At 37.7% G+C, this 26,497-nt stretch overlaps 1 protein-coding gene and 1 pseudogene across 1 annotated transcript in view; one reads left to right on the top strand and one right to left on the bottom strand.

Annotated features, from left to right (window-relative positions):
• LOC122788658 (deleted in malignant brain tumors 1 protein-like) overlaps positions 1–26,497 on the top strand; it is a 1,289,564-nt gene that overhangs the window by 21,458 nt on the left and 1,241,609 nt on the right. The window contains exon 2 of the mRNA XM_044055554.1: positions 5,826–5,855. Coding sequence (XP_043911489.1) covers positions 5,826–5,855 — 30 coding nt within the window. The remainder of the gene's footprint in view (positions 1–5,825; positions 5,856–26,497) is intronic.
• LOC122789109 lies at positions 13,126–24,760 on the bottom strand (annotated as a pseudogene).

Here is a 26,497-nt window from a genome sequence, read left to right as displayed (position 1 = left end):
ATGTCTGAATGCTTGAGGAATACTATCATCTGTGGCCACTGGAGGATATAAGTGATATCTCTCTTTGACTTTGGGAAGGAGTATAGTGTGCTGGGTGTTTGATGGCATGGCCTTTCACTACTTGGTTGCATGCATATTGAATTTGTAGACGACTGTCTGAGCACTGTCATGAATCTTCGATCCCTGATTACATGGATACTGAGACAAGGGGGGAAGTGTATGCTGTTGAGGAGACTGGAAATAGGCTATGGAAGTCAAATCAATGAAAATAGGTGCTGGGTTAAGGTTAATGTACCTATACTCACATACCTGCATAAGAAACTCAGGGGATCCTGGAGTTGCAAAGCAGGCATTATTTTGCAATCAAATATTCAATCTTTTCCTTCAGCAACTGTCTATTTACATATATATGTACCTGGTGAGCATGACTGAGAACAATTAACTACTTTTGATGTTTTACATCTTACCAGGCCTACTCACCTTTGCTTGACATTGTAAGAAACATAGTTATTTAAACTAGGCACCTCCTTGCAAAGACATTTGGGTAGGGTCTCACTATAGTTTAATGATAACCCTAAGATAAGTGTTTCATATATCATAATGTGGCATTATGAGGAATCCCTATGAATGCAGGCCTTTGAAACCGAGTAGTCTCATATAATAAGCAAGGACGACTGTTACTACTGTATCATACAGAAGGCTTGAAGGGAGATAAATTGCTTCACTGTAAAAGACTGTGCAAGATAAGTTTATACTGTGCAATTATTAACTTTGATTTAAAGACAGTATGAAATTTTGCATATTTAGGAGGTACAGTCTGCCAAAACTACTTTAACTGCATTCTTGATTTATCTTCTTATTCAAATATGCATCTATATGAACAGTTATTGCATTTGGTATATGGAAATGTGTGCAGATTATTAACAATGTTAGATTAACTGGATCTATATTAGTTTGCCAAAAGTTATTTTCAGTGAATACCTATTCATCAACATGTATTCAGAGAAAATCACTTCCATAATTCCCTAAATTTTCCAAGGGCAATTAAGTAGTTGGCCAACTAAACAAATTTGCCCTTTCCCCCACTGTAGTGTGATCTTGCAGTTGTTATATATAGTTGGGGGTGTGGGGGTGAAGCCTCCCACATGGAGGGGAGACCACCACTTGGGTGGGTTTGGTTTAGTTATTTGTGGGTTTCTTTGTGCTGGGGTGCAATTGTTTCCTTGCCCTTGGAAAATTTAGCCAATCACGGAAATGATTTTCACTGAATAAGTGTCAATGAATAGGTTTCGCTGAAAATACTTTTTGGTGAACTAATATAGACCCAGACTAACCACCATGGGATGAATGTTACATTTGCAGTGTGAGCGTAGTTCTTCTCCTTTATTCCATTGTCACAGGATATGCATTAAAAAGGCTTGTGACAGGCCATGATGCAGTTTTAACCAGCACATGTTTGTGGTGCTTCATAGGTTTGTAGGAGATTGTTATTCTAATGGCCTAAAGCTCTTACAAGCCTAGCCATCATTACCTGTATTGACCCAGATTTTTGATACTTAAGGGCTAGAAGATGGCTTAAGTTTGGGTATTTTACAGACTGCCTCATCCATAAGGGAGATAGGGGCCACCTTAGGAGTGAATTTATGACTCCCCATCTATTTTTACAAACAGCATTCGAAGTGGGTCAGGGAAGGACTCTGCTTCATGTGAATAGGTTGCCTGTACCAGAAAGTGGCAATGTCTGAGACACATAGCTGTCCCTCCAGCATGTCTCGTTCACATCACAGGCCAAGTTTAGATCCTTAGATTGGGTAAACCTTGTACTGTTTGTATTGTGAATGTGCAACAGTTCCATCAGGACTGGATTTTAGAATACCTTGTAGGTTAGGCATAGCTCCCCCCTTAATAGTTGGTAGGAGACAGAGTAAAGTGATAGGACTTTTAAGTGATTCACATAGGACATGTTTTTTACACCCTGTATTTTTTTCTAAGGAACCTCTGCGGCTGCTCCAGTTGTTGCAAGTGCCTGCTCCAGTACATGCAGAAAGGTGCATTTACTCAGTTATTAGTCTGATGATGGTTGAGTATAGTGGGATTATAATCTTTGTGGATTTGGATGCCATGTCTTTACTTATAAGCTGGGCCACACAGAAGGACTTCCTCGCTACCATGAACACATGGTGGTCATAGTTCAAGTTACTATTTGTATACATAGATGTCTCACTACTGGATCCATTCTTAACAGTGTACTATCAATGTTGTAATTTGCAGGGGTATCTGACTTCCCAAATCATATAGTTATGCATTTTTGCATTTAGTTTTAGCCCATGGCTCTGTAACCAATTATTTGTCTGTGTCAAACCTATATAAGAAGGATATCTATGTCATTGAATGGGGGATTCAATGATTGCCCCCAACCTGTAGTCATCAGCATACTTGGACAGCCAAAAGCCATCTACATTAGCTTTGACTTCACAGAAGAATATTCCGAATAGGAGAGGTTCCAGCAATGAGCCCTGTGTTACACCAATATTAATTGGCCTCATGCTGGATCTGGATTCCCCCACTCTAACCAAATGTGTCCTGTCCATAAACCATCTGGATATCCATCTGGTGACATAGGGCTTTATGCCAATTTTTTTTGGATTTATCTACAATACCCAAGTGAGGAACTGTGTCAGATCCCTTAGTCAGGTAAAGGTAGGCAGTATGCACTGTTTTACCCTCCTCTACGGCCTTGCTGACTTTCTCAAAGAAGTGCACCAGATTAAGCAGGCATAACCTGCTCTTGATGAATCCGAACTGGGTTGGGTCCGATGTTTGGAGATTTCCTATGTCATTGTTTATCAGGTCCATGATTATTCTTTTCATGATTTTACATATGAGACTAGTCAGACATATTGGTCTGTAATTTCATAGGGCTGTTGATAGTCTCCCTTTATTTAGAGGGATGCCCCTTGCTGCCATCCCCTGAAGGACAAAGCCTGTCTACAGGCTGTGGTTGAATAGAGATCCTAGTGGGCCTGATAGGTCATGTTTCAAGCTATTTAAGAGGCATTCTGGGATACTGTTGGGACCCAAAATGTCAACACAAGGCAAACCAAAACCAAGAAACAAACGTGTCCAAAGCCACAGGAACCGGATCTCTACAATAATGATGTCTTCACTCGAAATGAGTAAAAAAGCAGCACCTTTGATTTCCACAGTACCAAAACAACACCAACAAATAAATCCAAGCGCTTTCGCTCAGTTATTATTGAGCTTCTTCAGAGTTACAAATATTTTGTAGTACCATTGAAACATGTTAAATACTTAACCAAAGGGCACATGACGTTTCCACCCCCCTCCAATGTACCATCCCCGCTCACTTTTAAAAATATATACCATAAAACATAACGTAAAATCTACTATTTAAAAATACATTGTGCAAAAAATGTCCAACATGTGTTGCAATTACTTAAAAACTTAACAAATAAACTCTCAACCTCCATATAAAATCCCATTTAAAATGTGGAGTGTGTCTGCACTAACTATCTAACCAGGGACCTAAACCTAAACCTAACGGTGCCTCCATCAATATTGTTGCAAACCAATATCTGATGGTAAATATTACAGCCGTACTGTTGGGACCCATCAAAGTCATGCTTTTAGCTTTTGAGAGCACAGTGATGACATGTTCTTTTGTGATAACTTGTAGATGAATGGTGAAGGTATTTCCTTGAGGTAATAGGAGCTGATGTAGGGGGTGAAACTTGAGTTGAATTTATCTGCCAGCAAATTTGCTAAATATTCTAGCTGAGTACAGGTGGTGCTGTCTACAACTAACTCTGCACACTGTTGGGTGTTGCCTTTAAGATAGAGAACATAACTGAAAAATGCCTTATGGTTATCCTTTGCTTGAGGGGCTATGTTTGCTTCGAAGTTGGCTGTTGAAGACTTGACTAGTCCTCTGATTTACTTGTTTAAACTAATTAGAGAGTGTGCCCTGCTATGTGTGTTCTCTCCTACTTCTGGACAGGATTTTCATTCTTTTTTTCTAAACTTATTTATATCAGAGTGCTTCTAGGGTGGCTTGTTTTTGCAGTTTGATCTGGGTTTATTTTGGTCTACTACTGCCGTTTCTATGCAGCTGTTTATATGGCTGTACAGTGCTTAAGTGTACACCTCCACATATGCTTCAGTAGTTTCTGGGTTTAGAGGAGCTTGGAAATTAGTTATGCCATTGCTTAATAGGAGGTAGTTAACCTTATAAAAGTTCTTAAAGGTTATGGGGTTAGATGGGGGTTCTAGCTTTGTATTTATTTCAAAGGAGACTGCTTTGTGATCTGATCTAAATAGTGAGGACATTACACTTGGGGGGGGGGGGGGTGCAACACTTCCCAATGTTTGTGAGTACCAGAAATTATATATATATATATGGCTTGCACTGTTTGGTTCTCACAGCAACCAGCTGAAATAAACTTGTCAGTAATTATTATTCATGCGAAGAGTTGTAACTGATGGTAATTTGTGCGTCTGTGGGTGTGGATGTATGTGCTGTCATGTGCACATGCACGCATGGGTACAAATACTAATTTCCTTCCTTCCAAATTAGGTATGGTGCAAATTAAGGTATCAGTAGTGCTGAACCTGAGGGTTGGTGAAATGATGTCCTGATCATTGCATTATGATGTACAGAGGGTTTATTACAGGTTTAAAGCTGTAACTGAAGGAAATGCTTTTCAAGTGTTTTTGAAAAAGTTGAGTTAGATTTGAGTGAAAATATTTTCTGCTGTGCATTACAGTTGGTCTGGATGACATTACAGCAATACATTCATATGCTAACTCGCTAAATAATCCAAGTAAATATGAGTTGAAGGAATTGTCACAGCAACATGAGTACAACATTGGGCTAATGGTGTATTCTAAAGTAATTAGTGACATGAAGGACTGCATGCTTCAAAAACTGTTATCTTAGTTTTAAGAACAGCTTTCACAGATATGTTTACTTAACAATACATGTAATATTAATAGAGTATCAGGAAGGCAAACAAATCTCACGAATGTTAAAGGTTAGTCACTAATAACTACTTTATTAAAAGTTTAAATAAAATCATGACATGTTTCACCAACTGCAGATCTGATCTAGAAACTGCTTTACAAAACTTTCATAAGAATTGCAGCAGAAATAAATACAATAATTACTTCGTTATTGGGAAAATGCGGTTTATATTTATAATACAAAAGTGGGTATGCATTTGCTTTCATAATCCTTAGAATGTTGTATAAATTTAGCCATCAAAACAGACAATAAATAAGTTGTTCTTTGATCATCTGATCTATATCTTTCCTTTTCAGTACGTTCTAATCTTTGTTTTTTTTTCACATTCACAAGTTTATGAAAATAAGAAAATAAACAGAAATGTTTGCTATCATTCTCCGAAGTTGCATACACTGAATAAGTGATGCTTAAGTAAACCTGTTGCACAAAGTTTGACCATGCATATAAGAAGGTGACATCTAGCTAAAATCAGTGGAAAAGAATTAAATAAATGTTTTAAGAACATATCAAGCCATGTTGTTTATTTATGAACCGAGTTATTCAATATATCCATTGTATATTTTTATTTCATTTTTATTTGGAATGGACTGTAAACAGAAACTCAGATATGAAATGTCCTTATTTTATACATGATACACAGTTTGCACTTATAGTTGAAGTTATTGATATCTGGGTGATAAAAAATTGCAAATCTTTATCATGGAAGCCTAAACAGATGTTGCAGAAAACTATGAACCCTGGTAATGCCATTTTTACACTCATTTTTCTTTGTCTTCTTATTTAGGTATACTGGCACAGATTAGCTCTTCTACAGGTAATAACATTTTAGTTTTATTTAATTCACTTTTATGGGAAAAGTAATTGCTTCATCACTCTAAAATGGAATTGATTAGGAGTTAAAATCCAGCAATTCCAATGTGCTCAGGCCAATAAAGTTATTAAATCATTGTTTAAAAGTTGTGATTCCAGGAAAGTTTATTGTGTTTAGTTGTGATATATTCCAAAGCCATGGGACTTTCTGGGATGAGTGTATATCACTTGGTAAGAGTAAACAAAATGATTGTCTAAAGAAGTTGGAGGGCCTTTATAATAGTTGGGCTGCATAAATCAGTTTCAAATGTTCTGCTATAAAAAGACTAATACGCTTCACAAAGTTCACTACTCAGGAAATAATAACAACATACTGAAAAAAGGCTAGTGATTTCATCATTACATAATAATTGTATTATGGCCTGATTTTGTAAACTGTGTTGCTTGTTAATGTACTCAAAATGAAAACAATAACTAAATTATCAGTGCAGTCTATGGAGGAGAAATATTTTAGCATTCAAGCAGCTGAGTTTTTAAGTTTTAAGTACGTAATAGCTGGCTAAATGCATTTTTCTAGTATCATGATTTCTAATACTGCCCATATTGAATTTTTTAAATGTCCTAGCTAATATCACATTTATGATACTCACTCCGTTCATCCATTCACTCATTTATCTGTTGCTTTAAAGTAAATATGTTTTATGTATCACTTAAAATGATGGGCATGTTATACAGACTACATGACTACATGTTGACACATACGTTTGACACTCAAAAGTGCAAACATTTCCATGTGACTTTTACATGCAGTAGCAAACATCAAAACTCTTTGCAGCATTGTTGCCCTCCTGAACCCCATGACATGGGAGATTCTGTGCGCCCACACCACTACTAATTATTTATATAACTTTGAGATGGTTCTGTCCCGGAGAAGGACACTGTCCAAGGTACTGCAATCTCTGAATTACTGTGTAATACTCACCGTTCAAGGTGTGCAGTTTTAAATGTTGAAGTCAAGCATTCTGAGGATCGTTCTTAGCCCTGGTAGTTCACTGTACTACAAAGATATTAATATATGTGATTTTCTAATGATGTTGATCTTACTACATCAGCTTTTAACTACATTTAAAATTATTAATAAACATAAATGAAGGCTCTCAATAAACTTCTGTTTTATAGACTCTCTCAAACTTCCTCTTCCCTTCTTTTCTTGGCAAAAATATTTTCTGAATAGCATGAATTATACTTTTGATGGGTACTATATAAGAATTTTGTTTTGACAATAAACTCTATAATGTACTTTTATGAGTTTAACTTTTGCATTGCAATTTTTCAGTCTCACTTGTTTCCTTCTGTTGACTTTTAAGACTGAAAAATTGAGTGTGCATCTGTATGTGTGTGCGTGTGTTTGTGTGTGTGTGTCAGACAGACATACAAAAAGGCAGCCGTATAAGGTATTGTGCAGGCTTATGAGGCATCCTTCTGCTGGATTAGAGGCTTATGTCTGGCTACACTACCACTATGGAATTCAAAGCACTAGCCCAGTTTGACTGTACAGGATTATCTCTCACTACTGTAACCCAGAAACCCTGATTTATAGCAGACTTTGTGAACAGCTGTGCTACATATCATGCATATCCCTGAACAGCATTTTTTGCTGTTATTTATGTTGAGCAGTTCAGCTGAATAATTCTGTGCCTACACTGCCTGCCGGTGAACAGTTAACATATCACTTCTGCAGGCAAACTGCACAACTATATCTGAAATGAGAGTTAGCCTTATCCCTGTATTTCTTTATAAACTGACTGAAATATGAATTTAGCATTGGTACTTGGTGTATATTACATCTGCGCTGCTCACTATGTGTTTTTACTTATTTATTGTTATGTATTCTGCAGTCATACTCTAAATCTCTGTCAGAGTGAGGCTTTGGCCTTTTCCCTGGATATCTTAATACCAGTAACTATTCAGAGTAGAGCATACATATGAATCTATTTTTCCACTGCTTCTTAGAAAGTCTAATGAAGAGACAAAGGCAAGTTTCAAACTGAGCAATATATCATGTACCTGAAACTATTTGTCCAGAAGAGTTAAGCCTGGGTATTCAAGGAAATTCAGTATCTCCAGTTTGCTTTATATTTAGGGTTTTTACAATTCCAGTAATCTGATGTGTGTTGCTTTGGAGTGTTCATTGAGACACACACACACACACACACACACACACACACACACACACACACACACACACACACACACACACACACACACACACACACACACACGCACATGCGCACACACGCACATACACACACACACACACACACACACACACACACACACACACACACACACACACACACACACACACACACACACTCCTTTTTTACATTAGTACATTTTCCTTCCTTATACCTCCTTACTATCCCTTCTTCACTTACTTTTTTACTGCTATCAAATTCTCTTCCCTAACTTTCTCTCTAAATATACCATAAGCCTGTTTCCCTCAGTTCATAATGCAATTCCTCTTTGTATCAGACTAATGTAACTTTAATTTCTCTACAAACTGTCTAAAATTTCTCTAAATATTAAATGATTGCCATATACCTTGTATCGATTCTTAACTAATGTTTTTATATTATACCTAATTTGTTATAATTATTTAAACTGCAGATTTTTTGTTATATTTTTGACGATTGTAAAATTATTGTTCTTAAAATATTTTGTAATAATTTGGAGCTTTTCTTCCCGGGCCTCCTCTGAAAATGGGTTCTACCCTGTTGAACTTTCTCAGTAATCAGATGTCAATCAATCAAAAAATAAATAAATAAATAAATTAGCCGTGACTTACTTCTTAAAAATATAGACTGTATGACAAAATGTCCATCTGTATTTCTGTTTTTTTTTCTTGAATGTCTGGCACAGATATCTTAAATTTGAGGATAATTTTTAGAATAATAATTTTTAATTTTTCCTTTTGGAGCCTCTTGACATCAGCATTCAGCCCATTCCCATTACAATGGGAATCATTTATTGCATTTTTGTTTCTCAGTAGCCATTTTCTGGTAAGGGTAAGAGATATATAGACTGACATATATTCCAAGGCAAATTAATCTTATGACCTTTATGCCTTGCCAATACCCTACCTCAAATCACACCTCCCTTCTCCAGAATGGCCATACTAGTCAGTCCTAGAGTAACTTGCCCAATCAGTCATCTAGGCTATGTTTAAAGCAAGATAGTGAATCACACTGCTTAACATGCAGAGGAGGCATACTCCATTGGATTGGGAGGCTTTGGATTATAAACCCAGCTATTCACCATGTTTATTTATCTCTTGGTGAAGATCTAGGACTCTGGCTATAGTATTGCTGGAGCCATTGAACTGGCAGAGATACAGGAAACTCAGAATTGGGCATCTAATGGAGTGATAAGTGAAGCAGAGATCTCCCCTCAAATATCTGTAAGACACTGAATAAAGGGCTAGAGCTTTCAGACATTCTTGATAGCTTAGGTATATTAGGTCTGTGAACTTTTCTAGTGAGGAACTGTTGAGGTCTTTCTGACTGTTTGATATGTCTAGTGATATACATCCAGAAGGGAGCCTTACACTTGAAAATTGGTTAGATCAATGCTGAATATAAGGGAGTGATTATCTCTTTAGACCTTAAATATATTAATTTAGCAATTAGCTATGTTAAAATGATTTCCTGAAAACCTTTGTCCCATGATGGTCAAAATATAGGTAATCTATGTCCCTGACTACATTTTTGTTTTGTAGTGGAGTGCTGTCTATGCAGTATAATAAGAGAACGGGTTGTGTACCAAAAGTGACAATACGACTCTTTTGAGACTAATTTTATGTTTTTAGTGCACCCAACAGTGTTGTTCATTTCTGTTTTTTCAATGCCTTTGATATTTTCCTTGAGAAGTGGGGTTTTGACTTTGCTATGTGATTTAAGGAGTTTATTTCTTTTGTTCTAGTTTATTTATAATAATAGGGTGGTTTATTCGTGAATTTCCCGTGATACTTGGTTCTGGTGGGCACTGTTAGCTCTAGAATTTTTTTTTATATGGGTGCAGAATTTCCTCAGTGAAACTTGCTGTTGTGTCAAGGTCAGGGGTGATGCAGTCATAAGTCAATTTTCATATTCCATAATAGAGTAGGTTGAGGTTAGAACAATTTTAATCCTTAAATTCAGTGGGGTTTGCTGTATGGACTTTTAGGAATTTAAAGGTCACAAGTTTGATGGAAAGAAAATACCACAGGTTAAGGAGGAGTGCAAGAGATGGCCCAAGTTGTAAGAATCAGGTCAAGAATGTTATGTTCTCTAATAGGTTTGTTTTGCAACTGCTCAAGGAAGCTTTTGTTTATTAAGTCTAGGAATTTTTGAGCATATCCTGCACTGGAGGTATGGGTGTCCTAATTTATTGAAGCCAAGCTAAAGTAGATTTGAGGTGATAGGCCATTATGTAATGGTAGTGAAATATTTGTGGTAACTATTTGAAATTACTGATATGGGTAAATTAGATGATGAAGTTGTTATAAAGAAAAAAACAACTATTAGTTGCAGAAGAAAAAATAGCTATTAGTTGCAGAGGTCATGAGTGTTCCTGCTTATACCATATTTTTTCTTTCACTGTCAGATGTACATTGCAGTTTACTTTAAAGATATCTGGTACACTCTACCCAATAAAAAGTCTGGACAAAAGACCCCAGACCTCTAAAGCCTGGGCAAAAAGTCCAGCCCACTCCCAGATGAAACATACTTAAATATAGAAACAACCTTTAAAAACGGCTTTCTCGACTCAACAGGTATCATCATTCACCAATATAAGACAAATACCATTTATTTTTCCACTGATCCCCACTCCTGGCTTATTTCTGTTGCAGCCCATTATTGTTTTAGTTATTAAACCATTATTAAGTAAATTAAAGCCCGCCTCGTTAGCTCATAATCTCTTTCCTTTAGACTATCTTCAAATTGCCTGAGATACTATTACATACCCAAATGCAATACTTGTTAACAGATTCATGACTTAACTCTACAAGCTACCCTTTCAAGAAATCCTACATAATACCTACTCACACAGGTGGGATTCAATGTAGCCTGTGTAAATATGGACCAATAGCTAATTTTGTTGTCCCTGTAAAAATACTTGAAAATATATAAAAAACAACTATTACACCACCTCACAAAAATAAACACACAAACAAATAAATACATATATATATATATATATATATATATATATATATATACATACTTACATAAATACAATAAATATTCTCACCCACCCATTATAGACTTCAGCCAGGATACAACACTAAAACTGCACTGCTGTCCTTCCTAAATAATACTAATCATTCCAAAGAATGACCTGCTCTATTCCTGGACCTTTCAAAGGCCTTCATTACTATATCTGACACTCTGTTTTCCAAAGATTAGCTAAAATCGGGTATATATTAAATCAAAGGGAAAAAAATCGCTGTTCCAAAAAAACAAACAAACACTTATAACACAAAATAGGGTGCTTTGCCCCCCACACCCCCCACACCCCCTTACTTAAATATACCAACTCCGAGATCGCACTACAGTGACAAAAATGGCAAAGTAACGGACTCGGCCAAGTGATTTCTTTCCCAGGGAAAGAATTTGCTTATTTGCCGCTTCGTCATTTTGCCTTTTCGTCTTTTCAAGTTCGACCTAGACGCATTCGAAAGAATGCGTTTTTGGTCATCTAATAGGAACCGCTAAAATCTTAACCTGGTTCAAAAGCCATCTTCACAATCAGTTCTAAGCTATCAAGTGGTCAAAAAATCTCTCAGAATTCTTACCCACTAAAATAGGAATTCAACAAAGATCGATACATTGCCAGTTATATGTATAAACTCCAATGGCCACTTTAATTCCATATACTAACAGCTCTACTGTTATCACTTCAACAGTCTCCATTACCAAACTACATCACATAACTTGTATAATTTCCAAAACTGTGAACAATGGATCACAGAGTAATAACTTCTACTTAATGCCAGCAAATCAAACTACTCTTATTTGGCTCAATTGAAATCTCCATTACCTCAAAAAAAAAAAAAAAAATATATAAACTGGAGAATTTTCCCATGACACACTTCTTGGTATAATTATTGACAACAGACTACACTTTGAGAAGCATGGTTACTAGGTCACCTCTAAAACCCCTAAAAAGCTAGGCATGCTCCATAAATTAAAACACAGCTTAACTGAAACAGCTCAGGTGAAAACCTTATTCCTAGCAAGCCTAATATACTCCTTATCTATTCTTACTAATATTCCAGAAACAACCCCACAAAGAAGCAAAACTGCTTACAAATCCTCATTAAAAGTCAACAATGTAAAGCTCTTCAAGCAATAATTATCTTGAGTTATAATGCCTTCTGGCACTTACTCAGGTAAAATCTACACACAAGATCTATGTACATCAAATATACATCCAGCTACGTCTACCATGGTCAAAAGATACGTTCCATTTAGAAACCTGATATCACAGATTCTAAATCTCTTACAAGTATCTAAACTAAACAAACAATAGGGCAACTCCCTAAACAGTGTCCCTGTTGCTAAGCTATCGAACTCAGTCCCACCAAATATCATAATGAAACTCATCAACACAGGATGATTCATATAGGCTACCATAAGAGTTGTCCATTTCAACACTTGTGGTAACCATTTCTGGTTACTTGGCCTAGTGGCTCTACAGCCTCTACAAGCCTAGCCATGTTAATACCAAGTATCCCCATTTATATTTTTTTTAATTAACAATATCTTATTAAATCATAAATGTACAACAGCTTCTGGACTACACACTGAAGAATTCAAAATAACATTTCTAGTAATACTGTAATCTTCAGTAATCTTTTTGAAACTTCAGAATTTCTTAAAAATGCTTTCTAGGTCACCTGAAACTTACATGTTTGATATATCAAAAAAAAAAAGAATGCTTCTAGACTAAGAATTGACATTTAAGAAACTTAAAGCCTAAGAAACTGTCTCCAAAAAGGTACTCCTCCACACCAAGGTAATGTACTTAAATTACTGGATACATTCACAAAATGGCTATCTGTCATCTGTTATCTGCTCTGGTGTCTTCTGTCATAACCACTGTATATTAATGCATGACTTAGATAACAATCTCATTAATGTTTTGCTTATTTTGACAACTTGAAGCTGTTATCTCTGGGCTTCCATTCTCTTCTATATATTCAGTGAAGCCCAAATCACAGCTGTTGAGTCTTAGTAACTGCTTCTCCCTCCATAACCACTTCCACCACAACTACTGCCAGCACCTCCATATGGTCCACCCATATTTCTGCCACCATAGAAATTACCACCTTTCATTGGCCCATACTGTAAGGACTGTTGATTTTAGTTGCCAAAATCATTGTAATTATCACCAGCAAAGTCATAGCTGCCACCTTGGTTGCCATATCCAGGGCCATCTCCACTATAACCTCCACTTCTACCTCCATAACCTGGTCCCTCTTGACCACCAGCTCCTGGTCCTCCTGGACCTCCACCATAGCCATCATAGCAATCAGAATACCTGGGGCCACTTTCACAACCAGATTCACCTTCACAGCCTCTAGGACCTCTGCTGTAGCCAGCACCACTTCCATAGCCAGGTCCGCTACCATAACCATCTGCTAGTCTGCCTCTGAAGTTACCCCCTGATCCAGTGCCAAAGTTTTCTCCTCCTCTAGGATCTGCACCAGGACATCCTGTTGTACTTATATGCATTTATATTCATCATCCTTTCATGTGACAAAGCATTTCTCACTTCTGGGTTCTGCCCATTGATAGAGTGGAATGTCTGCAGTACTATTTTGTCCTCTGGCTCATGGTCATTGAATGTAACAAAGCAAAAAGTTCTTTTTTTGCCAGTCTGTTTGTCTCTTGGAATCTCTATTGATTCAATTGAACCATATCTTTCAAAGTACGCTATTAGACTATGTTCTTCTGTGCCTGGTTTGATTTTTTCCAACAAAGAGTTCTTTACGTTAACGTGAGCACCAAGCTTTCCAAAGTCCTCTCTAGCTACTGTTCGTTTTGACTCCACCACTCTGCCATCAACTGTATGTGGTCTAGCTTACACTTCTGCATTTACTTCTGATTTATTACAAAAATGTCACAAAACAAAATCCTTTTGACCTCTTTGTTGCAGGATCCCTCATAACCACATAATCTGTTAGCTTTCTCCATTACTCATAGAACTTCCACAAGGTATTTTCTATTGTTTCAAAACTAAGACCACCGATAAACAACTTCCAGAACTGTTCTCTGGACCTCTTCAATCATTCTTGATACATCTTAAAGCAGAACCACACAAATGCTGTACGTACATAAACTTAGAATATTAAAAGATTTACAACTACCCGGTACTCTAACTGTTAAAAGGGTACTTTTCTACAGAGATTATTGACTATGTCAAAGGCTAAAAGGTCAACTAGCATGCTGACATGTTCCATTATAGTCTGCTGAATATTTTACATTCAGTATGCCCTGACTCATTTCTTGGTTTCATTAAAATACGATACTATTTAAGAAAATACTGCTAGCATAGTTTCTTTTTTCAGATTACTGTACAATAAAAGTACAGTTGAATAGCATAAATTTAGGTAAGAAATCAATAAAAGCAGCAACAGTTTATTTATCCTTGTCATGCAACTCTTTTCTTACAAAATATTTCATTGATTTTACTTATTGATGTTAGTTAACCAGTAGGTGGACTCAAAGACATCAATAAACAGAGTAAAGGTTTCTTAGTACCTGTGATGCAGCTCTTTTCCTATTTATGTATGTATTTTCATTGATCTTATTTGATATTAAATAACCAGTAGGTGGATTTATACAAGAGGGACATTTTTCAGACATAAACCAGGAATTCAGCCTAAATATTTAAAATACAGAGAAATCTGAACATATTGTTTGTTATATAAAGAATCATAGTGACTCACTACTTCGAACTGCTGTCTTTCAATGCTTAGTCCACCCGTTCCGTTCTCAGCTGGAGCACTTCAGTCCGGAGTTTATATTTCCCCCCCTGTGCCTACATGGGACTTTCTGGGTCATCTGCATTTCTCCCATGTCCTATAAGCATGCTGTAGGTGAACTAGTGAACCTTTAAATTGCCTGTGTATGTGCTCTCTGCAAGTGACTCTGATTCTGAGTGTTTGTGTCTGTGTTCATAACCATCCAGTTATAGATTGCATCCTATCCAACATTAGTTTTCTGATTCTGAGTGTTTGTGTCTGTGTTCATAACCATTTGGTTATAGATAGCATCCTATCCAACATTAGTTTTCTGATTCTGAGTGTCTGTGTCTGTGTTCATAACCATCCAGTTATAGATTGCATCCTATCCAACATTAGTTTCACTGCTTAGCACCCACCCTGAGAAAGGACAAGTGCAGGTTTCCCTGTGACACTCAAGTGGGTATAGCAGTTATCAGAAAATGAAAGACTATTTACCAGCCTGGCATGTTATAATGCATTAAACTAATCATATTTTGCAGTTTGAAACATTATCTGCTATCTGCATTGTATATTATGTTCTCCAAGGCCAACTTAATATGATTGTCTTACGTTTTACAAATGATACTGTTCTGTCAGGAGCATCTCCTAAATCATGCATGTACTGTATACCTTCCTGAATATAATGCACATATTTAGCAATGCCAATGACAGTAACATGTCCATCAAACAGTGTCATACGTTGTTAAGTCAGTAAGTGGAACCAGAATGCCTTTGGCAGTTTCTACATAGAGAAGCATGGACATTTTCCTCCAGAATTCAGGAGAGGAGTGGTACATCAAGTTTGGTAAAGCTAAAACTCAATTAGTCTGACCCATTTGTTTGAATTCCATTTAGTCACACCTTATAGTGCTTCAGTGATCACAGATGTACTTTGAAAGGTCTTTGATCACAGAACTCTGGGGGTAATGATGTTTTCCCCATGACTCGAAAGTTTAACTATTTCAGAGTTAGCGTACATTTAGTCATGGTGATGTGGGCAATACTTTCATTTATCTTTATTGTTAATGTTAACATTTTAAGGAATAAACTTTATGGTGGTAGTATTGCATCAGAATCAACATGCAGCTTGAAAGAAAGAGTAAAATGTTGGTGTAAAGCCATAGGTTCATAGGTAGGTACTAGGCTATCAGCCCTGGGGCCTATACAAGCCCAGCCAAAAAGGTACCCTGGCTTTTGCCACCCAAGAAAATTATTTTCCTGTGCCACTGTCGAGCAGAGCCACAGAAGTGATCCCCGGGGTGAATAGCCTAGCTTACATACAATCATCAAGATTTTTCTTGAAGAGTGCTAGTGAGGAGCTTTGTTTGATATAGATAGGTAGTTTATTCCAGAGTATGGGAAATCTCTGGGACAGGAATCTATCCCTCCAGCATGTTCTGTTTATTGTGGGGACAAGGTTTAGGTCCCTAGAGCGTGTAGCTTGGAGGGATTGGGATTTCTTTAAGTGGAGCATGTCCAACAAGTCTGGGTTTGTCATAGCTTTCTATATTAGGCAGAGATCACCTCTGAGTAGGCGATATGCGACGGAGTAAAGCTGGAGTTTTTTGAGACGGTCTGCGTAGGGCATCTGATTGAGGCTGGTAATCCTCTTTGTGAGGTATTTCTGCGGCCTTTCCAGTTGTTATAGATGTCTTGTGAGGTATATACCAAAAGGGGCACTGTACTCTATAATGGGTTTAATGAGTGATGAGTAGAGGGGAACAATTACCTCTTTTTTTCTGGATGAGAAACCTTTTGTGATGAGATGTGCCACATAGAAGGATTTCCTGACTACTGTGGTGATGTGATTATCAAAGGAGAGACTACTGTCCACCTTTTTCCCAAGGTCTCTTATCACACTTTCGGTGTTAAGTATACTACCGCCTATGTTGTAGTTCATGGGTACATAGTTTTTACCAAAGGGGATGACAATGCACTTTTTGGCATTGAGCTTGAGGCCATGGTTTTGACACCAGGCATCTGTCTCAGTGAGGCCCTTTTGTAGGATGTTCACATTGTTAGGAGTTTCGATTATGGCTCCTAGTTTGAAGTCATCTGCAAACTACGTTAGCCAAAGACCTTCTGTGTTAGCCTGTACTTCAGAGAAGTAGATACCAAACAGGAGAGGACCCAGGACTGAACCCTGTGGTACTCCACTTGTCAATGGTCTGAAGTCGGATTTGGAGTCTGCTACTTTCACAGTGTCGGTTCTGTCAGTGAGCCAGTTGTTAACCCATCTTGTGACATAGGGATTTATACCTAGTTTAGTGAGTTTATCTATAATTCTGGAGTGGGAGATGGTGTTGAAAGCCTTGGCAAGATCTAGATAGGCTGTGTGAACCACCTTACTCTTGTCTACGGTTTTGGTGACTGCTTCAAAGAAGTCTATCAGGTGTAGGAGACATGATGTGCCTTTTACAAACCCAAACTGGGTGTGGTCCAGAGTTTGGAGATTACCACTGTCTTTGTTTATAAGTTCCATGATGATACGTTCCATGGCCTTGCAGACCAGGCTCATCAGGCTAATGGGGCAGTAGTTCCCGAGGTCCTTGGTGGCTCCCCCCTTGTGGAGTGGGATAACCATCACTGTGCACCATTCTGCAGGCACAAAGCCTGAGGTGAGGCTTTGATTGAACATGATACTTAGGTGGGGTGCCAGATTGTTCTGTAGTTCATGTAGAATGCAGCCTGTGATGTTGTCTGGTCCCATGGATGTTGTCTTCATGGCTTTGGAGAGTGTGGTTTTTACCTGTGCAGCCGTGATCACAGGAACTTTGCATTGTTCCGGTATTGAGATGGGCTCTTTAGGGGGTGAGAGGGGGGTAAAGTTAGCACTGAACCTATCTGCCAGGATGTTGGCAATATCAGTTGGGTCTGTATATTTAGTGCCATTGTGCTGTAACTGAGAGTAGATCTGAGTGTTGCCATTGAGATTCTTGACATAGCTACAGAATGTTTTGTGGCTGTCTTTAGAATCTGTGGTGATTTTGTTTTCGTAACTAGCTTTGGAGGATTTTATCAGGGATTGCAGCTTCTTACTGAGGCTGACCAGGGAGCTCCTCCACTCATGGGATTTTACTCTCTTTTGCAACAGTTTCTTCCTTCTGTTGTACAGTTTGTTTATGGCAGGGGACCACCAGATTGGCTTCCTTTTTTTGGAGGATAGTGTCTTGGTTCTGTTTGGGATAGCACAATCCATGCAGTCGTGTAAGTACTTATAAAGTGCAAATGTGTAGGATTCAGTAGTCGTAACTGTATTGTCTATCTGCATGGGTGTCATGAAGTTCAGTACTTCTGTCTTAAGAAGCATGAAGTTGGCTTTGGAGAAATTTTTTACCATGGTTTCCTTAATGGGGGGTGGGGACAGGATGTGGATATCTAAAGTAATTAGCTTAAGGTTGGATCGGACCAATGAGGCGTTGACTTCAGGTATGGAACACCGGTCACTCATGTTGGTAATGACTAGATCTAGGATATTGTTGCCCCTGATGGGGGTGTGGATAAGTTGATCCAGGGCATTGGAGTTTATGAATTCCAGAAAGTGTTGAGCAAAGGAGTTGGTACATGAGTAGTTTTCCCAGTTAATGGTGGGGTAGTTGAAATCGCCCATTATTAGGGTGTTTGGTTGAACCCTAATATTTTACAGTACATCAAGAAAGAGGAGTGGGAATCCTGGGGCATGGTGGGGGATCTGTAGCAAGCTACAATTTGGATTGCAGTTTTGCCCAGAGTTAGTTGCACTTGGATAACCTTAGCTGCATTATGCTGAGCAACTAGCCTGGAGGTGTGGATATCCTTAATGAATATGGACACACCCCCGCCTTTGGTGTTCTGGTCCAGGTTACATGGCCAAAAAGTGTGGTATGAGTTATAGCCTGGTAGTGCAGGGGTGCTCTCTGGAGCCTTGAACCAGGTCTCAGTCACTGCACAGATATCGATGTTCTCCATTTTAAGGAGTGCCTTGAGTGACTGCATTTTAAGATTTAGACTTCTAACATTGAGAAGCATCACCCTCAGTTTTTGCTTGCCTGTTCCTGTTACGGTGGTGAATTTGTCATTTGAACCTTGCATAAAAAAGGCACTATAGGGGCGGTAAGAACCTTAGCCAATATCCGGAATCCCAGGGGGGACAGGTGCAGGCCATCTCTGGCAAAGCATCGTGGTCTGTCGACCATGTCATCCCTGGCAGTCAGATACTGGATCTCTTTAGAATGACACCAGAAGCTTAGCCAATTATTGAAGTCAATCATTTTGTCCTTGTACTGCGGCATCATTCTGGGTAATGGCAGAATGCTTCTCAGGGCTAGGGTCATATCTGCCTGGGCTACAAGATCGGAGAGCTCTTCCATGTCTCTTTTCATGTAGTCCAGGGAGGTATGTCTCAGGTCATTCACACCAACATGGACAATGACAGAGTCATATTTGTACTTGTTGTGGAGTGACCTGAGTGAGTGGGTTATGTGGCAGATCCTGGCACCTGACAGGCAGCTGACAGTAACCTTCTCCTTGTTTAGCCTGGTGAATGGGACATCAGTGTGCCTGACTACAGAGTCACCTATGACTAGTGTGTTGGGTACGTTGTTTTGCCTTATTGGCTGTGGTTGAGTGGCAAATCGAGTCTGCAGGCTATGTGTCATTTGAGTTGTGTTGGGGGGGTGGAGGTTGCTTGCATTTCTGCTTTAGAGGTCTCAGTTGCTTGAGCAGATTATTACTGAGAGCCTCCGCGAATGTTTTTGTGTTTCTATGTGTGGATTTTGGTGGTGTAGATTTAGTGAGACTATGTGATGAGTGTGGTGTGGTGCAAGTGTTTACCTTCTCCTCTTGACTGTCAAGTTCAGTCTTGGTTGGAGAAAGCTTTACCTCCAATTTGGCTAGATAAGTGAATCTTTCACAGGTTGTAGTGTTGGGTGGTAGGAAGAGAGGGTTGTCTGTGTACATGAGGCAATTTCTACATTGCCCAAGATGCCCAGACTCATCAGATAGACAGGAGAGAACACTGGGAGCTGACCCTTGGACATGCCTGAATAAAAAACTATTTTCCTCTAGATAAGTGAGGAAAGTGAGTACAAGAGCTGTTTTTCTCTAAGCAAGTGAGGAAAGGAAGTACCAAAACTGTTTTCCTCTAGGTAATGAGGAAGGTTGAATGCTGTAGTAAACAATGATTTATTTTTAATTTTGTTTTAAGATTGTTGCATGCACTGAGAATGATGTATGTGTGTGTGTGTGTGTGTGTGTGTGTGTGTGTGTGTGTGTGTGTGTGTGTGTGTGTGTGTGTGTGTGTGTGTATGTGTGTGTGTGTGCGTGATGTGTTTGTGAGTCTATATATATGTATATATATATATATATATATATATATATATATATATATATATATATATATGAGTGTGTGTGTGTCTGTGTGTGTGTGTGTGTGTATATATATATATATATATATATATATATATATATATATATGTGTGTGTGTGTGTGTGTGTGTGTGTGTATGTGTGTGTGTGTGTGTGTGTGTGTGTGTGTGGGGGGGGGGTTCCTATTATGTTGTGAAAACTATAAATCTTCAAATAGTAGAAGATCGAACTTGTATATTCGAAGTTTTATCATTTTGAACAACAAAAAAAAAATAAAAAACAATAAACAAAAAGTAACTCTTGTAAAGGGAAATCTTTCCTTTCCGTAGTGTATTGCGATCTCGGAGTTGGTATATTTAAAGAGCAGGGGGTGCAGGGGGGCTTGCCCCCCTGTTTGCTAGATTTTATTTCTTTTCTTTTTTTTTTTTTTGTTACTTAATCGAAGTTCTGAAACTTTGAACATAAGGTTTCGACCTTATGGTGTTCGGAGTTTCAGAACTTCGATAATGTAATAGGATGTGTGTGTCTGTTTGTGTATACATACAAATGTGTCTTTGTATAATTCAAATACACCCACCATTGACATGCTTAACATTAAAATCTTTACTTTGAAACTGTGAACTTCAAAAAGCAACTATGCATGCACAGAGAAGCAGACTCAGGGCATGCAAAAAATAAAAATTAAACAAGCACACACACATGCCCTCTGCTAATTATAATTATACTTACTCCAGGATTTTACAAACATGGGGTAAAGCTATATTCACCAATACCTGACAAATGTTTAATTTTGGACACCCATCAACCAGCTGTTTAGTCAATATTAAACAGTCGAACACACAAACACACACACACATATATATCCATCCATCCTCAACCTATTTTCCCATTTTGCAGTTGGAGTCGGGGTGTCACTTCAGTAGTGACAAGCATCTCAAGCCAAGGTTTACATTGCTGGGGTGGCTAGCCCTGCCACAGTAGTTCATTTGTACCACTCACTTGCACACACACTGTCAACTATGGCCGATTTAGAGTGTCCAATCCACCTATTGCATATCTTTGGAATGTGGGAGAAAAATGGATCAACCGGTGGAAATCCATGTGACCACAGGGAGGACATGCAGACTCCACACAGAAGGCATGCCAGCTGAGAATCGAACCAGAGAACCTCTTATTGTGAGGTGACAATGCTAGCTGCACCAATAATCAAAGTCCCCCTGCACGAGAGCAAATGCAAGGCTCACAATACTAAATTCATACAAAAAAACAAGAGCCAGCAAGAGTGACTAAAATTATTGTATTCAAAGATACATACAGCAAAAAAACAAACCGGTTTTGGCTGGAACAGCAACACAGCCTTCCTCAGTGTATAGATTCAATTCAGAAAAACACATGCTGTTTAAATAATAAAGAAACATTACCCATTGGTTGAATACTCATAAATATTCATTTAGTCCAGGGGGAAACAAACCCCCAAGCTTTATGATCCACTTTTTCTCTTTGCTATTCAATATATTATGCCACCCAGTTTTATTTGTACGGTTTCCATATACTATATCAATAATGATGAACTTAAATTCAGCAGTTGGATGCATCAACTGATGTTTATATAAAGCATTTGTCAGTTTTTTGTGTTTAATGTTACTCATATGTTCAGAAATATGTGATCTGATGGGACGAGACGTCTGCCCTACATAGAATGCTCCACAGTTGCATGTAGCCAGGTAGACAACCCAATCGTTACTACAATTAGCAAAAAAGCTTATGTCAAAGGCCCAGGAGCAATTTCTACTGGAAAAAACTTTGGATGTGCTAATGTATTTGCAATTAGAACAATGGCCACATGGAAAGCATCCCTGTAAAGTCTTCCCTGATATGGTCGTCTGTTTTGATACAAAATTTTTATTGTCACTATATTTATAGTGATTGAAATAAGATTTGAGATTTTTTCCATTTCTGTATGAAAAAGTGCATCTGTCTGGAATAATGTTAGCAACCATTTGATCAGATTGTAAAATATTCCAGTGTCTACAGACACTATCTAAAAGACAATTAGTATTCCGAGCATAAGTGGTAGTAAATCTTAATGTTTGCGATGCTGTACCTGCATGATCCCTATATTGAAGTAGATCAGATCTCTGCATGCTAGTCACCTGATGTTTGGCAACCGATATGTTGCCAACTTTATAGCCCCTTTGTTTGAACCTGTTTGTTAAGTCACATTGATTGAGACAGAATGTAGACTGTTTCGAACAAATACGCTTGGCTCTAATAAACTGAGATTTGGGAATATTCCTTGTTATGTGTGGAGGATGGTAGCTGGAAGCATGTAATAGGGAGTTGTATTGTGGGAACTTTCTATATATCTCTGTTTCCAAGGTGCCATCAGGGAGCTTATGTACAAGGACATCCAGAAATGTTATGTTATTGATATCATGATGTTCCGTAAAGACTAATCCCCATTCATTGTTATTAAGATAGGAAACAAATTCTGTAAGCCCAGATTCAGTACCTCTCCAAACCAGCCACACATCATCTAAGTAACGTCTCCATATATCCATATCAGATAGATATATATTTCTAATGGAATCATAAATGATCTGTGTTTCGACATAAGCCATAAAGAGGTCAGCATATATAGGAGCAAACGATGCCCCCATGGCGGTCCCTTTAGTCTGCCAGAAACACAGATCATTGTAGTAGAAGACATTACATGTAAGCACATACCTAGCCATATCAACCAAAAAAGAATTAAATTTGGGACTATACAACTTTGTGATGTCCAACCAATAGGCCAAAGCTTTTAATCCTGCCTGATGTGGTATGTTCGTGTATAGTGCACTAACGTCAAGTGTGCATAGAAGCCAATCAGCTTCAAGTTGTGTATCTGATATTATTTGTAGAAAACTGGTTGTGTCTTGTAACCTAGAACGAATAGATGGTAACAAAGGTTTCAGGTATTTAGTCAAAAATATTGATAAAGGCTCGGTAACATAGCCTTTGCCAGATACTATAGGTCTGCCCGGAGGATGGGTAGCATTCTTGTGAATTTTGGGTAAAAAGTAAATGTATTGGGCATTTGAATCATTAATAGTTAGTTGATACAATGTATCATTTGTAATAATTGCCTGATTTTTGGCATCCACAAGAAAGCATTTTATACATTTAATAAGTCTACATGTAGGATCAACAGACATATAAGAATAGTATCTGGTATCAAAAAGCTGTCTATGAGCCTCATTATCATAATCTGTCCAGTTCTGTATAACAACAGCACCTCCCTTGTCTGCTGTGGTGATTACAATATTTTTATTCTTCTGTAGTTCAAAAATAGCCTGTTTCTCAATAGATGTAATATTGTTGTATTTAAAGGCAACATCAGAACTGAAGAAATGTAGGTCTTTGAGAACGCTATTTTGCAACTGGTGAACTGTAGCATGCATGGGTGGAGAGAAACTGGATTTGTGGTATGTGAATTTACCACTATCAAGGTTACAATCAGAGTCACCAAAAAATAATCTGAGATTTAATAGTCTACAAAAATTCATTAAATCTTGAGCAAGTGCATCTTCAGATATCATGAAACCAGGTATAAAACTGAGGCCTTTATTTAAGACAGAAATATGTGTAGGAGATAAATCAACATTTGACAAATTTAACACATTGTTGTTAGTTTCACCATTCAGTTTTTCAAGGCCATTTCCAATAACCCTTGAATATTTTGAACCTTTCCTATGTTTGCACCCCCACGTCTACGTTTAATCCTAAAGGGACAATCCCAGATGTTCTTTTGGGAGAAGGAGACCCTGATGCTGCCAGGGATTCGTTGTCAGTGCCAGACGATGTGTCCTCAAGTGATGAGGTTGTATCAGTATAATGTTTGCGCAAAATGGACCTAGGTCTCTTCCTTTTCATAGTGGAGGCAGGAGGATTATTAAACCTCACATGCTTAGTCTGATGTGTAAAAGGGTTCCCATGAGAATAGTCCTCCTGGTCCCTGGCAATTTTTTTCATTTTTCTAGACCTCAATTCAGCATCATATTTTTTAAGATCCAAAGCTACTTTATTTAACCTACCCTCAAATGAGGGTTCATGTTCAAAAGATTTCAATTTGTCTGCTAAAGCAATGATCTCTGTCAGCCCCCTGTCAATTGCACGATTGTGGAATTTATACAGTTCTACAACAAAGGCCATAGTGGCTTCCTGTTGTATTTTAGACCATTCTTTGGTCAACTCATCATCCATACTATTAACATGGGGGATCGTACGTATACGTAACCCCCTAGGGGTAATATTTGCGGCCTGATACGCCTTAAAGAGTTTGCTGTGCCACACATTTGCTCGCAATAATCTGAGCTGCTTATTTAAATCATCAATTAAATTTTGACATGATACCTCTGGGCTTGTTGTGTCTATAGGCTCAATACTCCCATTATTGGGAGAAGTTAGACCAAAGACCCCAAGGTCTTCTCTATCTGCAACCAAACCAGAAATGAGATTAGATAAATCCATTCTTACAACCACAATTGGTGATGGTTATGTCAAAGAACTTTTTAGTAAAGGCTGTCAATAATGGTTTCCAATAAACAGAACCACGACAGACCAAAAGTATATATTAAGAAGCTGTCAATAATGGTTACCCATAGACAGAACCACAACAGCTAAAAAAGCACAATGGACAATAGCAGCAGACAAATTCCCACTTAGTAAATGAGGAAAGCTGCGTCCAAGACTACAAAAGCAATACCAATAATCTTATCAAGGATACTTAACATAAGAAATATCAGTTATAGCCTAATAAGAAAATGTATTCTTGTATATTCAAGGGGCTGAACAAGAGATCCAAACAAGAACAGACAAAACTTAATGTATAAATATGAATTGCTGATTCAAAGTCTGGAAAATTATAAATGAATCACAAAAAACAGCTGTGTATAAGAACAAATAGTATCAGGGTCAGGAGGAAAGAAACCAAATCCTAATACCAAATCACCAATTGGACTAAATATTGATGCTAATATCCATAAAAGTACAGAAAAAAGTTTTTATGATGCAATTCAAAACCTAAATATCCTATGACCATATGTATAAAGTCAAGATACCTTTATATGAATAATACGGAATGTATCAAAACAGGACAGAAAAATATCTAGTCATAATAGAAGGCCTAAACAGTATACAAAAATACACCAACCAGACTAGATTTCCAAAAGGAATCAATGGTAATTAGAAATAAGCACATATACATCCATCAAAAAATGTATAGATCCTGAGAAAGGATATTATTTATACATGTCACCTATAGTGTCAAATGCCTAATTGTAGCAAATACTGTGAAGTCACCAAAAATAGAGAGGTCAGGACAAATATGTCCATATAACAATGATAATATAAAATATTAACAATGTATATCCCAAGAGTTGAATGGTATGACACTCAATATATATCACATATATGCTAATAGTTACTCATAAGTGTCTGGGCTAATAATAAAAATCATGAACATACTAAATAAACCGTAGTAATGTGGTATACAAAAACTGTAGTAATATAATTTGAAACAAAACCCAACTCAAATCCCCTCAATACAGATCACATATATACCAGTAATAATTCCTGAGTATATGAGCCAAAAAATATACAAAGACTGTATTGACGTAGTTTAGAACCAAACCCAGCCCGAAGGCAAAATGGTATAATACATTGTAAAAGGACTCACAGACCAGGTGTGTTCATTCTAGTAACATAGTATAGACATAATACGAAAAAAATGTTTTTACTGAATAGCCCTCATTAATCTATACTTATTAAATGTCACCAACTGTAGTTGTATACTTCAAAAATCAGGCTCCATCAAGGCCCGAAGATGTGTCTGTGATATCGTAGTCTTGGTAAAGTCAAATAGGTGTCAAAGAAATTAGATAATGTAATCACATAGTCCACGAACAACTTGCCTTAGAGCCTTAGAGCCCAAAAGATGTATCACGTAATAAAGCTCCTAAACAGGTTGATAGTCCATGAAATCAAGGAATAATCACATAATACACGAACAACTTCCCTTAGAGCCCAAAAGATATATCCCGTGATATCTCTCCTTACCAGGCTGACAGTCCATAAACGAAAGAAACATTGCAAACTTCTCATAGAAGCATCAACCTTTATTAAAATTATACACTTTCAACCAATATTTCTCAGGAATTCTTCAGAACTGATATCCTAGCCAGGGAATCACAGTATTTAAAGTACATA

This window comes from Protopterus annectens, chromosome 14.part0 (genome assembly GCF_019279795.1).
Source record: "Protopterus annectens isolate FY-2018-M chromosome 14.part0, PAN1.0, whole genome shotgun sequence".
Classification (NCBI taxonomy): domain Eukaryota; kingdom Metazoa; phylum Chordata; order Ceratodontiformes; family Protopteridae; genus Protopterus; species Protopterus annectens.
Note: the sequence above shows the minus strand (reverse complement) of the source record. Positions and strands in the feature narration are given on the sequence as shown.